This window comes from Bubalus kerabau, chromosome 5 (assembly GCF_029407905.1).
Source record: "Bubalus kerabau isolate K-KA32 ecotype Philippines breed swamp buffalo chromosome 5, PCC_UOA_SB_1v2, whole genome shotgun sequence".
Lineage (NCBI taxonomy): Eukaryota > Metazoa > Chordata > Mammalia > Artiodactyla > Bovidae > Bubalus > Bubalus kerabau.
In genome coordinates this window covers 85,182,058-85,199,280 of record NC_073628.1, presented here as the reverse complement: position 1 = coordinate 85,199,280, position 17,223 = coordinate 85,182,058, and the positions used below count along the sequence as shown (strand labels likewise).

Here is a 17,223-nt window from a genome sequence, read left to right as displayed (position 1 = left end):
ACAAAGTGAAGTGGAGATAAGCAACCTACCCAATATAGAACTATAAGTAACAATCATGTTGTTCAGTCCCTCAGTCATGTTCAACTCTTTGCAACCCCATGGACTGCAGCACGCCAGTCTTCCTTGTCCATCACCATCTTTCAGAGCTTCCTCAAACTTGTGTCCATTCAGTCAGTGATGCCATCCAACCATTTCATCCTCTGTTGTCCCCTTCTCCTCCTGCCCTCAGTCTTTCCCAGCATCAGGGTCTTTTCTAATGAGTCAGCTCTATGCATCAGGTGACCAAAGCATTGGAGCTTCAGCATTAGTTCTTCCAGTGAATACTCAGGGTTAATTTCCTTTAGGATTGACTGGTTTGATCTCCTTTCTGTCCAAAGGACTCTTAAGAGTCCTTTTCAGCACTACAGTTCAAAAGCATCAATTCTTCAGCACTCAGCCTTCTTTATGGTCCAACTTTAATATCCATGCATAACTACTGGAAAAACCATTGCTTTGACTATATGGACCTTTGTCAGCAAATAAAAGATGCTCAAAGAACTTCACTGCTGCTCAAACTTTTCTCTTGTTGCCAAGAGCAGGGGCTCCTCCCTGGTTTTGGTGCACAGGCTTCTCGTTGTGGTGACTTCTCTTGTTGAGGAGCACAGACTCGAGGGCGTGTGGGCTTCAGTAGTTGTGGCACATGGGCTTAGTTGCCCTGAGGCACTTGGGATCTTCCTGGACCAGGGATCAAACCCATGTCCCCTGCATTTGGACTACAAGGAGAGCAAACCAGTCAATCCTAAAGGAAATAAACACTGAATATTCATTGGAAGGACTGATGCTGAAGCTGAAGCTGTAATACTTGGCCACCTGATGCGAAGAGCCGACTCATTGGAAAAGACCCTGATGCTGGGAAAGACTGAGGGCAGGAGGAGAAGGGGATGACAGAGGATAGGATGGTTGGATGGCATCACCGACTCGATGGATACAAGTTTGAGCAAGCTCCAAGAGATGGTGAAGGACAAGGAAGCCTGGTGTGCTGCAGTCCACGGGGTCGCAAAGAATTGAACACAACTGCGCAACTGAACAACACCACCACCTGCATTGGCAGGCAGATTCTTTACCACCAGACCACCAGGAAAGCCCACCTTCTGGAGTCTTAATGAAAGTGTGCGTTTTCTCATTGCTCAAAATGGTAGCCCTCTCTCTCAGGCACTCAGGTGTTCAGGCTCCCTTCGGGTACTAAAACTTTGGAGTCATGATAAAAATAAATAGAAAGTTTTCACTGCCTGCGGGTGGGAAAGATCCCAGGTCTCGGTGTTGTGTGGGATAGAGGAACCAGAAGAGGAAACTCGGAGGGTCCTCCTCTCCCCAGAGTCAGTCCCCCAGAATCCCACTCATACTTGGAGCCTATCCTGCCCCTTTGCTGGGGCTCCACAGGCTGTAGCAGGTAAAACTAATCTGTATCCCTAGGAAACCTCTTCAGAAACCCGTTGTGGAGTCGCACACCAGCCCCCAGGGGCAGCCTCACCTGATGAGTCCTTTGATGGGTCACCTTCACCGTGACCTCTTTTTGTAGGTCACAGCCCCTGGAATCTGATGAAGCTAAATTCTTCACCTTCAGCTCCATATTAAGTCCCTGGTAAGAAAAACACTTCTCACTAAACAATTTTACATTTCTCAGCACATACCATCTTTGCAATTTATTCTTCATCCTCTCCACACTCGGACTTTCTGAAAGAAGATGGTCCACCTCTTGCTCCTTGGAATTCCCATCAAGGGAAATGACAAAGCACCCAGAATTTCTCGGCAGCATCCTGGAACTATTTCATGTGTAAGCCTCACCAAAGGGACTGAGTCTTGTGCAAGTTTCCTGATGATTGGGATCCTGTGTCACCAGGGAGTGACTCCAAACCCAGGCCTTCTCTGGGGCAGAGAAGCCTTCAGGGTGTGTGCACCCAGAGAAGGACTCGAGGACAATCTGGGGTGGGGTGGCCATGGTGGGCAAGCATTGGTCTGGCGTCTTGGTGGTTCTGGAGCCGTGGGGGCCAGAGGTAGAAGGAATGGACTTGAGGCTGAAACTGGGGAGGCCTGGGGTGTTGACTGAGGCCCTGTCACTAGCTCACTGTGGGGTCTCGGGCAAAGCACCTGCCGTCTCCAGGCCCGAGGGTCTGGCATGTCTACACCATGAAGCCAATTCGGGGCAGTGGGAGAGCGGCGCTCGTTGAATCTGTCCTCTAAGGTCCTTTCTAGAGCTGAGATTTTACCATTTTCTGCACTTACCTTTTTCAGCTCTTCGCTCATTTGATTTGCTTCTGCAACCAGTGGCATCAGTTTGACGTAGTCCTGGAACACAGCCAGGACACTGGGGTCTGCTTTCCCATCCCCACTGTTCATAGCACCTAGGAAAGATCGAAGAGGGAGGGGAGGTCACTCTCTGGTTCTGGGATACCTTTCATCCATGAATAAACTTGCATGCTCTTTGCTTCCTTCATTCAGTTATTCATTCAACTGTTCATCAAATATTTATATTTTAAATTTATAAACGTGTAATTTTTTAAAAAGCAAGAAAGAAAACTAAGTGGGGAAGAAAAGTTACTGCCTCCCTTGCTCATCTCAACCCATGAATCTCGGCAGCATTGTGACAGGAGGTTCCCTGCCTCTGATTTTCAGTCTTGGTCTTGTGTCCTTGACCCAAGGTAGCTCCAGACTGTCCAGTGAAGAGGCTGGGGCAAGAATAATACAGCTGGCTAAAGGAAGGTCTGGGGGCTTCTCCTGAAACCACAGCTGGCACAGAAGCAACTTGTCCTTACTTCTGTTTGGGGTGGCTTGGAGGAGGGGACCATGGACACAATGGGTGAGCCAATCCCCCCTGCCAGACCCTGGCTGGTGCTGCCTCCTGTCAAGAACTCTCAGTTATTTAGGGATTTCCTGTGCTGAGGTCTGACTCCCCATAATTTCCCAACAGCCACCTTGCTGAAGAATCAGTCTTTGCTGGTGCTAAGCACCTTTGACCAGGGTCAGGGCTTGTTCAACCTCACTGTGCTGCCAGCCCTGGGCTGGAAAATTCAACCCTGTGAATGAATAAATGAATATATAGGGTGTCCAGGCTTAGTATTAGAGTCTTATTGACTTGTTTTGTTCAGTAACTTGCAGACAATGAACAAAGAGGTCATTTTCAAATCCATTTATTTTGCTAAAATTCTGAAGAGAAACCTTTGGTGCAGGAAAAAGGGAGGATCTATTTTGCACATATGTAGGTGCACCCACGACACTCTCCTCATGGGTTTAGAAGACAAGTTTGCACAGGCGCCATGTGAGACACTCCACCTTTGGGAGTTCAGTATAGCCAGAGACCGAGGGTCTCTGGGTCTCTCCACCGAGGGGTGGAGCCCACACTCACCTGACTGGGCAGGGTTGGGGGTGCGGGTGGGCAGCAGGTGGGCCCTGGCACCACGGCCTCTCCTGAGGGGAGTGATCTGGGGTCTGGGAATGAGAGGGGAGGCAAGGTGGTCAAGAACCTCCATCTGAGGCAAGGGAAGAGATGAACAAAGAGAAATGACAAAGCTCCTGAGTGTTTCTGTGGACAAGGACTCCCAGGTTGTTGTGGGGGAGTTGAAATACAGCAGTAGTTAGAGGGAGATGTAGCTAGAGGGAGCTAGAGTAGCTAGAGGTCTTTTCCCATCAGAAAAGGCCGTGAGGCTGGGAAAGATTAAATGCAGGAGAAGGGAACCACAGGGGATGAGGTGGTTGGATGGCATCACCAACTCGATGGACATGAGTTCAAGCAAGCTCTGGAAGTTGGTGATGGACAGGGAAGCCTGGCATGCTGCAGTCCATGAGGTCGCAAAGTCAGACAAGACTGAGCTACTGAACTGAACTGAGGAGTAGAAGGGGACGACAGAGGACAAGATGGTTGGATGGCATCACTGACTCAATGGACATGAGTTTGAGTAAACTCTGGGAGACGGTGAAAGACAGGGAAACTTGGCATGCCACAGTCCATGTGTTCACAAAGAGTCAGACACGACTGAGCAGCTGAACAACAACAAAGGGAGATGTGGGTCCAGGTAGGGCTTTGTAAGTTTGTTTTTATGGCAAAAGATAGTGGAGCATATTTGCATGTGATGGAATGATCCATGGAGAGCCTTTAGTGATGCAAAAGAGAAGGGGCTTTTCACAGACAAATGCTTGAGATAGTGAGAGGGGAGAGAATCCAGAGAACAGATGGAGGAAAATTGACAGATGTATTATGTTTGCCCATTCAGGGAAAATGAAAATAAACTCTGTGGTATTGAGCTGGAATTGGCCATATGAGTATGAACTTACGACTTTACAGAATAGGTGAAGCTGTAATATGTGTGGGGGAACACATGTGGTAATGTAGCAGTTTGCACATGTAGCTCCAGATCTTGATTTATAAATGTCATTCTTTACCAAAAGGAATCAGGATCCTTGGGGGAAATGACTGACACCTGAGCTGGGGCTGAGAGACCACAAGATGCATCTGGAACATTTTTGATGCCAGAAAGTAAGCTAGTGCCCGGTGAGGAACGTCCGGGAGACACAGAGTCCAGCTTGAAGGGGTGCCCACTGACCAAAACGGGGATGGTTTGCACATCAAAATGAATTATGAAAGCAACAGATAACTTATTGACTAAAACAGGACTCAGAGACCACACTGATATAACTAAATGAATAAACAAATCAGCAGATAAAACATTTCTTATAGTGCCTTTTTGTTTTTTCAAATATAGGTAGAGGAAATTGTGAAGCTAGGAATTCACCATTTGACAAAAATCCATACTGATCATCCAATGATCAAAGGATGATAAAACTAGTGGATGAAATTGTAATGAGGTATAGGATATCTACATATCAAAGTCTCTCCCCATAAAATATTAATTGAAAAGATAGGATTGCTCTCAGGTGGCCTCAGCCTGCAGCGGCTGGAAGCAGAGCTTCAGTTCCCCCACCAGAGACTGAAGTGGGGCTGTGGGGTTGTGGCAGTGAGAGCCCCAAATCCTTGCCACTAGACCAGAGGACAGTGAGCAGGCCCCTGGCCCTTCAGCTTTTCAGAAGAGAATTCCCACAAAGACAGAAAAGTGTTCTTGCCTGGAGAATCCCAGGGACGGGGGAGCCTGGTGGGCTGCCATCTCTGGGGTCGCACAGAGTCAGACACAACTGAAGCAACTTAGCAGCAGCAGGGAAGTAAGTAAAGTATTTATCAGGAAGGAAAAAGAGTACAGTACATGTGGGTAGTGCTGGGAAAGATTGAAGGCAAAAGGTCACTCCCCTTTGAACCTTTAAGGAGCCTTTCTGCGCATGTGTGGTCAAGGAAGTCTTCTGACTTCGAGAATGAGAAATATGTGGTCTGGGCAGGGTCCCGCCTCCTCTCTTAATTGTCCTGTTATTCTCTCCTGGAGCTTTGGTCCACAGGGAGTGAATCTCCAGTCACTTAACTCTGGGGTGGCATTTACCTCTTGCCTGAGGATAACTCATTTTACAATGGAGAAACCTGGTAGACACCACCTTAACCAAGTGATCACAATTAACGCCACCAAAAATGGAGAAACTGACACCAGGTGCCTTCTGATGGGAGGCACAGAGGATACAGCATCACTTTGCTGGCATTCCTGCCCAAAACCTATCACCTCAATCCAATCATGGGGAAGCATCCTAAAAACCTAAAAAAATGACTGGTCTTTACTCTTCAAAAATGTCAAGGTCATGAAAGACAAAAACAGACCTGGTGAGTTGTTCCAGATTTAAGGAGACCAAAGAGACGTGACAACTAAATGTGGTCCTGGATTGGACCCTGTATCCCAATTTTTTATAAGGGAGGTTTTTGAAACAATTAGGTAAATATGCATGAAATTCATAGATTAAATAATAGTATCAATGTTAATTTTCTGATATTGAGAATTGTACTGTAGGTATTAAGAGAAAGTCCTTTTCCTTAGGAATAACACAATGAAATGTTTAAGGATGCTCAGTCATGTCTGACTTTGCAACCCCATGGACTGTATGTAGCCCATCAGGTTGCTCTGTCTATGGGATTCTCCAGGCAAGAATATTGGAGCATCCTTCAATTCTCAATGCATTGCCATACCCTCCTTCAGGGGATCTTCCCAACCCAGGGATTGAACCTACATCAGCATCTTTACCCTCATAATTAATTTTATGAATTAAATAAATCTTCCACATGTGCTTACTCTATGAAAATCATACCTTAATTTTCTAAACATTGTATTTTGACACAAAGATTATTTTCTTAAGGAAAGCAGGATTGCACATGGAAAATGCCAGAAGCCTGGCCTGGGCTGCTCACCGAGCTTGTCAGCACTCACTCCCTCAGCAGCCGCTCTCTCCAGCTGGAAAAAGTCATAATCAAATCTGCTCAAGTCCTCACTGCCTCGCTCGGAAGGAAACCCAATGTAAAGGTAGGCGCTGTTGGATCCCAAAATAATCCGGTCCTAGGAAGGAGACAGTGTGCTCAGAGGGAGGAGGGCAGAGCGGGTGAGGTCAGCCTGCTCCTCTGTGTGCATCATGGGCCCTCGTGAATCCCCAAGCAGGGGAGAGACCTGTAAATGAGGAGGGAAGAGGGGCCTCTTGCTTTCTCGTGCTTTTGTTGACTAATCCTTTATTCCGCACTCTCTGTCAGCCACTGGGGGAGTCAGTGGGGACTAGACAGACCCATCCCTCCCCTCCAGGACTTGATAAACTAATGATGTAACAGCCTGTGCAGGATGGGGAGGAAAAGGGCAGGGCTTCCACAGAATGTTCCGGGCTAATTCACACTGGGGATTACAGAGCACCTCGGGGAAGGTGCACTATTTAAGGTGACACAGCTGGCAAAGAACCCACCAGGAATGCGGGAGACCTGGGTTCCATCCCTGGGTTGGGAACATCCCCTGGAGAAAAGGCTCCCCGCTCCAGTACTCTGGCCTGGAGAATTCCATGGACTGTATAGTCCATGGGGTCGAAAAGAGTCGGACACGACTGAGCAACTTTCACGAGTGCTAAGTTTTGGTGAGGCTGAGAAGAGTACTGTTGACCAGAGCCTGGAAGGTCTGAGCATCAGAGAGTCATGTGACCAAGGGAAGCCCAGGCAGAGCAGTGAGGCCAGAGAAGCAGATGATGGGCCCACTCACTCTGGTGTCCTAAAAGGGTGGGTCACTGAAGGATTTCCAAGAAAGGAGTGGCTTGCTCCAGTGTGCTAGTCTAAAAGGATCTCTGCGTAGAGGGGTGGAATGGGCAGGATGCAGGGGAAGGCTCAAGAGGGAGGGGTTTTATATATATAATTATGACTGATTTGATGTACAGCAAAGACCACCACAACATTGTAGAGCAATTATCCTCAAATTAAAGTAAAATAGAAGGCTTTCTGTGGCTTCAGCATGGAGAAGGGACAGGAGAAGGGTCTTGAGCCCCTGTGCTACTGACAGGGTGGTGGGGAGATGCAGAGAGCCCAATGTTGGCAAGGTGCTGGCAGTTTTCTCCGGCGCAGATTTTTTTTTTTCTTCTTAGTATTTATTCATTTATTTGGCTGTGCCAGGTCTTAGTTGCAGCATCTAGGATCTAGTTTCCTGACCAGGGATCGAACCCAGGCCCCCTGCATTGGGAGCTCAGAATCTTAGCCACTGGACCATCAAGGAAGTCCCCCCATGGCAGGTTGTTAAAATCTAAAATATCATACAGCATTAGAGCTGGAAGGATCTTGGCGAGCACCTAGTTCACCCCTCTCTGTTTTGTAAGCAAGGTCCAGGGAGGTGAAATGACTTCCCCCAGACACTCAGGGAGTTACTATCGCAACTCCACAGCTGTGACCTCGTCATCACTGGGACACGGTGGCAGAGGGACAGAAGGGGCTTAGCGCCCAGCCCTGCCGGCCTCACTCCAGCTCTCCTGGTTGGACTTAGGAAATCCTGTGGCTCCGCAGGGGAGTTTACCAAATGCTGCAGCTTTGTCTTGGTCGCGATGGGCACCCCATTAACGATGACCTTGCATTTGCCGTATGGAGTCACCGTCACTTTACCACCCGAATTCGTGAAGGAAGCATGTTTATCTGAAATTCTAAAAGGACAAGAATGTGTCTAAGTGACCACATAAATCACAATTTTGGTGAACAGTGTAGGTAGTTCTTTGTCATTTGCACAATTAGGCAAGGCCTACAGCTGCTAGGGAAGTCCGATGGGGCTCCTGTGTGCTCAGTGGGTGCAGGTGGAGAGGTGGGTGCAAGGGACCCTGCCTTGACCAAGAGGGGAGACAACAAAGCAATTGTTTATTAGTAGAACCAACCCCCACTCCCGACTCCTCCCCACCCTCCTGGGGCCAGGAGACACAGAGTCAAGCTGGAGCCCGCAGGGACTCACAAGTCGGTGGGATGGAGTGGAGAGAAATGGAAAGAATGGTGTTTCAGAGGAGACTACTGGGAAGGAGATTTAATAACAAGCCTACATATCACCAAGAAGTTTAGGTCTGTTTCTTCATCTTTATCTACACAAATCCAGACCTGAGATGTTACAAGATTTGGGGCCAGTATCAGAGGCATCAGTTTGGCTCCCAACAGATGTCACCTATGTGCCCTAACTGTTCTAGAATGTCCCTGGGCTCCTCGGATGTTGTGAATGTTTGACAAGCTGAGACACACTCAGGCCCAGGGGTCCTCAGGAGCTAGGTTTTAACCTCAGCTCAGCTGCAGTTCAGTCAATTCCAGACCTGTGGGTTTTTGGACCAGGGTCCCCACAGGAAGTGATCTGGAAAGAGGGATGAGGGGATTCCCAGGAAGAATTGGGGGAAAGGGGCTAGAGGCCATTGGTCAGGGTGAGTTAGTGCCCCTCCCTACAGGTCCCTCTCACCACCCACCCACCCTCTGCTGCCAACTCACACACACACCCACACACAAGGGCTGGGGTGGACTATGGAGGGCTGAGGTCTGTCACAGGGGACTGGTCAGTAATGCCCCGAGTCTATTGGCTGGAAATCTGTGGGCAGTCACGACACAGTGGGGCTGGAATCGGGGAGGAACCCTGGAGAAGCAGCCTCCCCGGGAGAGAGGCCACAGAAGTACGGCCCCCTACTCGGAGTTTACAAACCTGCCTTGGGTCCCTCAGGGAGGGATCAGCTCCAAGTCTGGGCTTTGTGTTAGTCCAGTTGGCAAGGGCTCCGAGCACAGAGATGCCTTTGCTCTTGGTGGTGAGAACATGAAAGGCCCGCGCCACTGTACTGGGCCTGTCCTCTTAACTCTCTTCATTTCCTGCCACCATCTGCTCAGGTCCATTTGTGAGAATAAGTCCCTTTCTCCCAAGACCAGATCCAAGAAAACAAACTGAGCCCAGCAAGAGGGATTTCGGTGAGAGAAGAAAACCCTCCCATGTGACCTTCCATAATAAGTATTAGAGTGGGTTCCAAGATACATCTGGTCAGTTCTCATCTTTGGCTGTCTGGCAAGGCTTGTGGCCTGCCCCGACAATGACTAGATGAATTTTGAGAGTGTCCTCTGGATGCAGTGGTCTCAATTCTGTAATGCTGGACAAAGGTACTGAGTCTGTTCACTTACCCCAAACCTTGAAGAGTAATGGTGTTTGAAGCTGCCTTACCAGCATCACGCGAACCTGAAAAAAATTAAAATAACCTTTTTTTTTTTTTTTCCAAAAATTTCCAGGATTTGATCTTAGTAACATATCTGATGTTTGGGAAGTGCCATTTCCTCTCCAACTGGATCACTTGAAGGGATTTTCTCACTGTGATTTTCAATCATGATGGTACATGGACATCACCTTGCCTGGGGGATAATTGCTTTAATTTCTGCCTTTTTTGTGATATTCCTAACTTTCTGTTTGTTTGCTTAGGAAAATATTTTTTATTTAAGAATGTGCCGTTAATGGGAAAAACTAGATATCTCTTCAAGAAAATTAGAGATATCAAGGGAACATTTCATGCAAAGATGCGCTCAGTAAAGGACAGAAATGGTATGGACCTAACAGAAGCAGAAGATATTAAGAAGAGATGGCAAGAATACACAGAGGAACTGTACAAAAAACATCTTCACAACCCAGATAATCATGATGGTGTGATCACTCACCTAGAGCCAGACATCCTGGAATGTGAAGTCAAGTGGGCCTTAGAAAGCATCACTAAGAACAAAGCTAGTGGAGGTGATGGAATTCCAGTGGAGCTATTTCAAATCCTGAAAGATGATGCTGTGAAAGTGCTGCACTCAATATGCCAGCAAATTTGGAAAACTCAGCAGTGGCCACAGGACTGGAAAAGGTCAGTTTTCATTCCCATCCCAAAGAAAGGCCATGCCAAAGAATGCTCAAACTACTGCACAATTGCACTCATCTCACATGCTAGTAAAGGAATGCTCAAAATTCTCCAAGCCAGGCTTCAGCAACATGTGAACCGTGAACTTCCTGATATTCAAGCTGGTTTTAGAAAAGGCAGAGGAACCAGAGATCAAATTGCCAACATCCGCTGGATCATGGAAAAAGCAAGAGAGTTCTAGAAAAACATCTATTTCTGCTTTATTGACTATGCCAAAGCCTTTGACTGTGTGGATCACAATAAACTGTGGAAAATTCTGAAAGAGATGGGAATAGCAGACCACCTGATCTGCCTCTTGAGAAACCTATATGCAGGTCAGGAAGCAACAGTTAGAACTGGACATGGAACAACAGACTGGTTCCAAATAGGAAAAGGAGTACATCAAGGCTGTATATTGTCACCCTGCTTTTTTAACTTATATGCAGAGTACATCATGAGAAACGCTGGGCTGGAAGAAACACAAGCTGGAATCAAGATTGCCGGAAGAAATATCAATAACCTCAGATATGCAGATGACACCACGCTTATGGCAGAAAGTGAAGAGGAACTCAAAAGCCTCTTGATGAAAGTGAAAGTGGAGAGTGAAAAAGTTGGCTTAAAGCTCAACATTCAGAAAACGAAGATCATGGCATCCGGTCCCATCACTTCATGGGAAATAGATGGGGAAACAGTGGAAACAGTGTCAGACTTTATTTTTGGGGGCTCCAAAATCACTGCAGATGGTAACTGCAGCCATGAAATTAAAAGACACTTACTCCTTGGAAGGAAAGTTATGACCAAGCTAGATAGCATATTCAAAAGCAGAGACATTACTTTGCCAACAAAGGTCTGTCTAGTCAAGGCTATGGTTTTTCCAGTGGTCATGTATGGATGTGAGAGTTGGACTGTGAGGAAGGCTGAGTGCCGAAGAATGGATGCTTTTGAACTGTGGTGTTGGAGAAGACTCTTGAGAGTCCCTTGGACTACAAGGAGATCCAACAAATCCATTCTGAAGGAGATCAGCCCTGGGATTTCTTTGGAAGGAATGATGCTAAAGCTGAAACTCCAGTACTTTGGCCACCTCATGCGAAGAGTTGACTCATTGGAAAAGACTCTGATGCTGGGAGGGATTGGGGGCAGGAGGAGAAGGGGACGACAGAGGATGAGATGGCTGGATGGCATCACTGACTCGATGGACGTGAGTCTGAGTGAACTCCGGGAGATGGTGATGGACAGGGAGGCCTGGCGTGCTGCGATTCACGGGGTCGCAAAGAGTTGGACACGACTGAGTGACTGATCTGATCTGATCTGATCTTAATGGATTTATTATTGTTATTTTAAATAAATTTTAATTTTTTATTGGAGCATAGTTGGTTTACAATATTGTGTCAGTTTCTTCTGTGCAGCAAAGTGAATTAGTTATACATATACATGTATCTACTCTTTTTTAGGTTCTTTTCCCATGTAGGTCATTACAGAGTATTGAGTAGAGTTCCCTCTGCTGTACAATAGGTTCTTATTAATTATCTATTTTATATATAGTAGTGAGTATATGTCAGTCTTGATCTCCAGCCCCAACTACTGTCCTGCAAAAGCCTCTCCTGTCCTGACTGTGTATAGGGCTAAAGTGCAGAAGCCAGATGTGACCAAATACTGGTGCCATTTTCCAGTGGATGAATGGATAAATAAATGTGGTAAACACATAAAATGGTGTATTGTTCAGTCTTAAAAAGGGAGAAAATCCTGATACATGCTTCAATATGGATGAAGCTGGAAGAAATTATGCTAAGTAAGCCAGACACAAAAGGACAAATACTGTATTTATAAAAGTACCTGGAATGGTTAAATTCATAGAGACAGGAAGTAAAATGATAGTTGCCAAGGACTGGGTGAGGGGCTAACAGGGAGTTATTGCATAATGGGGACAGAGTTTCAGTTTGGGAAGACAAAAAATATCTGGAGATGGGTGCCTGTAATGGTTGCACAGGGCTTCCCAGGTGGCTCTGTGGTAAAGAATCTGCTTGCCAATGCAGGAGATGCAGGACACGTGGGTTTGATCCCTGGGTCGGAAAGATCCCCTGGAGGAGGAAACAGCAACCCATTCCAGTATTCTTGCATGGCTAATCCCATGGACAGAGGAGCGTAATGCACCACAGTCTATGGGGTCACAAAATGTCGGGCACAACTCAAAATGGTTGCACAACAATGCAAAGGCACTTAATGCCACTGCACTGTACACTTAAAAATGGTTAACATGGTGTTTTCTGTAATGTGTATTTTACCAGTAAAATTTTTTAAAAAGAAAAAGAAATATGCTCAGGGGCAAGAGGCATGAACAGAACCAGAATCAACTGCTGAGGAAGTGCCAGGTCAGTTAACATCACTCTGCAAATTAGAAGGTCCCAGACAATTCGGTCAGAGACCTTACGAACCAAAGCCAGCAGGCAAGTGCCTCTTGACCCTCTTCCCTCTGCCTTCCCTCGGTGCGAGTTGAGAGGGGTAAGTAAGTACCAGCCTGAATGAAGTGCTTGAGAACCCCCGTGAGCTGCGGGTCTTCATTGACGTTGAGAAGGTGGGGGAAGGTTTTCATCATATGCCGCTCCTGGAGGAGAAACAGAGAGGGTATCCTCACCAGACAGGGCAGCACAGCACAGAGGGCAAAGTTCCTTCCAATCCGCTGCTCCCAGTCCTCCAGTGACCTCATCACCCAAAAGATGCTGATGGCAAAATGGGGCTGTGGCATCGCCCTCTCTTGGTTATGAAAATGCATTTCATTCTTTAATACAGGTAGTGATTGGTATTGTGATTATAGAGGATTGACAGTCAAACGGAACTGGAATAAACTATATGGGCACAAGGAAAGCTTTGAATCCGGAAGTTCTGATAAAGAGGATGAAAGTCCTTCTGGTTGTAACTATCTACACAAAACAAGAGTCCGAAGTTCTTCACTGTGGATCAATCCTCTTGACATTTGCAGCCAAGAGGCACAAACCCAGGTTACACAGGAGGTTATTTTCTTGGCATTTCTCTCTGACATATGCAGCCACATTATGCCCACATCTCTAAAGTCCTTGGACCCTAACTCATCCTGACCCCTTGCAGCCACAGACCTCCACCCCCACTCCACTCCCAACACTTGAGGCTCCCATCTATTCTGGCTCCAGGAACCTTCGGGAATCTGGACTGGATCCCTCCCACCACTGCTAAAGTCCTCCAGGGCTGGCCCATGACTCTGGAGCTTGTCCAAAGCCCCATAGCTTTGGGGAGTAAGGTTATGGGAGGGGTAGTGTTGACAGAAGGCAAAGAAGGCATCTCCCTGGCCCAGGAACAAAGTTCACATCACAGCCCATTTATGATCCGGAGCTGGCGGTGAATGCCAGATCCATGGTTCAGGATCACAGTCCCCAGAAGACAATCACATTCCTCAAATTCTCCCCAAATTCTAATTTTCAACAGCTTTGAATTCTATCCTCAGCCTCATGCATCAGAGGCACCAAGGCCTCTCTGCTTCCTTCCTTTTCATGCCCTGCCATTCTATCCCCAACTCTGCCAATAATTTAAAGTCATATGTCATGTATCACAATTTGTCACAATCACACATTACAGGTAATAGGTATACTATCCGATTACCCAATTATCCACCTGTCAGCAGCCCAGGCATCACTGTCTGGTTAAGATGCAAGGCTGCCCCATCCCCCTCCCAGGTAGTCGGCCTCAGCAGGTGGAGGTGGTGAGCTCACCTGGGCGATGGCCACATAGTGCTGCTGCCATTCCCGCCGGGCCTGCTCCAGTTGGTTCACCCAGCTCATCTGGTCACTGGGAGGCCCAAGTAAACAGGCTGGCAGCTCTGGAAGGAGGGAGGTATTTTAAGCAACTGAAGGCCAGCTTTAAGGTTTGCAGTGTCAAAGGTGAGGCACACAATGTTGCCATTCTGTTCTGAGTCAAAACAAGGGACTCTCAGCAGGAGTGAGAAATGGAACTGCACTAACTGAGTCTGGAAAGTACTGTAAAAACTAGGATCTTCATAGCAGCACTAGACACAATAGTCATGACATGGAAGCAATCTAAATGTCCATCAACAGAGGAATGGACAAAGATATGGTACATATATACAAGGGAATATTACTCAGCCATAAAAAATAACATCATTTGCAGCAACATGCATGGACCTAGAGATTACCATAAAGACAAATATCAATATCATATAGTATCACTTATATGTGGAATCTTTAAAAAATGATACAATTGAACTTATTTACAAAACAGACTCACAGAATTAGAAAACAAATTTATAGTCATTCTTCCAGAAAATTGCAGAGGAAGGTAAACTTCCAAACTCATTCTATTTTTTTTTCCTTAATCTAATTTATTTAAACCCCATCCTGAACCTTCCTCCCATCTTCCTCCCCATCCCTCTGGGTCATCCCATTGCACCAGCCCTGAGCATCCTGTCTCATGCATTGAACCTGGACTGGCGATCTGTTTCACACATGTTTCAATGCTATTCTCTCAAATCATCCCACCCTCACCTTCTCCCACAGAGTCACCATCACCCTAATACCAAAACCAGACAAAGATGCCACAGAAAAAGAAAACTATAGGCCAATATCACTGATGAACATAGATGCAAAAATCCTTAACAAAATTCTAGCAAACAGAACATATTCCAACAGATTGCTTTGGCTATTCAAGATTTTTTCCATAAAAATTGTGAAATTATTTGTTCTAGTTCTCTGAAAAATACTGTTGGTATTTTTATGACAGAATATATTATTCTGTTATATAACAGAATATATTCCAACAACATATTAAAAAGAATATATTATTCTGTTATATAATAGAATATATTCCAACAACATATTAAAAAGATCATCCATCATGACCAAGTGGGCTTTATCCCAGGGATGCAAAGATTCTTCAATATTCGCAAATCAATCAATGTGGTACACCACATTAACAAATTGAAAGATAAAAAACATATGATTATCTCAATAGATTCAGAGAAAGCCTTTGACAAAATTCAACATCCATTTATGACAAAAATCCTCCAGAAAGCAGGCATAGAAGGAACATACCTCAACATAATAAAAGCCATATATGATAAACCCACAGCAAACATTATCCTCAATGGTGAAAAACTGAAAACATTTCCCCTAAAGTCAGAAAAAAGAAAAGGATGCCCACTCTCACCACTACTATTCATCATAGTTTTGGAAGTTTTAGCCACAGCAATCAGAGAAGAAAAAGAAATAAAAGGAATCCAGATTGGGAAAGAAGAAATACAACTCTCACTGTTTGCAGATGACATGATCCTCTACATAGAAAACCCTAAAGACTCCACCAGAAAATTAGTAGAGCTAATCAATGAATATAGTAAAGTTGCAGGATATAAAATCAACACACAGAAATCCCTTACATTCCTACACACTAACAATGAGAAAACAGAAAGAGAAATTAAGGAAACAATTCCATTCACAATTGCAACAAAAAGAATAAAATACTTAGGAATAAAGTTACCTAAAGAAACAAAAGACCTATAAAATACTGATGAAAGAAATCAAAGGTGACACAAGTAGATGGAGAAATATACCATGTTCATGGACCGGAAGAATCAATATAGTGAAAATGAGTATACTACCCAAAGCAATCTATAGATTCAAGCTACCAACAGTATTTTTCAGAGAACTAGAACAAATAATTTCACAATTTGTATGGAAATACAAAAAACCTCGAATAGCCAAAGCAATATTGAAAAAGAAGAATGAACTGGAGGAATCAACTTGCCTGACTTCAGGCTGTACTACAAAGCTACAGTCATCAAGACAATCTGTTACTGGCACAAAGACAGAAATATAGATCAATGGAACAAAATAGAAAGCCCAGAGATAAATCCACAGACCTATGGACACCTTATATTTGACAAAGGAGGCAGGAATATACAATGGAGAAAAGACAATCTCTTTAACAAGTGGTGCTAGGAAAACTGGTCAATCACTTGTAAAAGAATGAAACTAGAACACTTTCTAACACCATACACAAAAATAAACTCAAAATGGATTAAAAATCTAAATGTAAGACCAGAAACTATAAAACTCCTAGAGGAAAACATAAGCAAAACACTCTCTGATGTAAATCATAGCAGCATCCTCTATGACCCACCTCCCAGAGTAATGGAAATAAAAGCAAAAATAAACAAATGGGACCTAATTAAACTTAAAAGCTTTTGCACAATTAAGGAAACTCTAAGCAAGGTAAAAAGACAGCCTTCAGAATGGGAGAAAATAATAGCAAATGAAGCAACTAACAAATAATTAATCTCAAAAATATACAAGCAACTCCTGCAGGTCAATTCCAGAAAAATAAACAACCCAATGGCCCAAAAAATGGGCCAAAGAACTAAATAGACATTTCTCCAAAGAAGACATAACAGATGGCTGACAAACACATGAAAAGATGCTCAACATCACTCATTATCAGAGAAATGCAAATCAAAACCACAATGAGGTACCATCTCACACCAGTCAGAATGGCTGATATCAAAAAATCTACAAACAATAAATGCTGGGGAGGGTGAGGAGAAAAAGGAACCCTCTTACACTGTTGGTGGGAATGCAAACTAGTACAGCCACTATGGAGAACAGTGTGGAGATTCCTTCAAAAACTGGAAATAAAACTGCCATATGACCCAGCAATCCCACTGTTGGGCATACACACCAAGAAAACCAGAATTGAAAGAGACACGTGTACCCCAGTGTTCATCGCAGCACTATTTACAATAGCTAGGACATGGAAGCAACCTAGATGTCCATCGGCAGATGAATGGATAAGAAAGCTGTGGTACATATACACAATGGAATATTACTCAGCTATAAAAAAGTATGTATTTGAATCAGTTCTAATGAAGTGGATGAAACTGGAGCCTATTATACAGAGTGA

General features: G+C 45.1%; 1 protein-coding gene across 1 annotated transcript in view; it reads right to left on the bottom strand.

Moving 5' to 3' along the window:
- Positions 1-17,223, bottom strand: part of LOC129654266 (kinesin-like protein KIF28P) — a 70,705-nt gene that overhangs the window by 17,009 nt on the left and 36,473 nt on the right. Inside the window, exons 10-16 of the mRNA XM_055583772.1 lie at positions 14,028-14,134; positions 12,799-12,889; positions 9,542-9,596; positions 7,932-8,055; positions 6,311-6,455; positions 2,263-2,381; positions 1,511-1,618 (exon numbers count right to left, since the gene is read on the bottom strand). Of these exons, the coding sequence (XP_055439747.1) occupies positions 1,511-1,618; positions 2,263-2,381; positions 6,311-6,455; positions 7,932-8,055; positions 9,542-9,596; positions 12,799-12,889; positions 14,028-14,134 (749 nt within the window). The remainder of the gene's footprint in view (positions 1-1,510; positions 1,619-2,262; positions 2,382-6,310; positions 6,456-7,931; positions 8,056-9,541; positions 9,597-12,798; positions 12,890-14,027; positions 14,135-17,223) is intronic.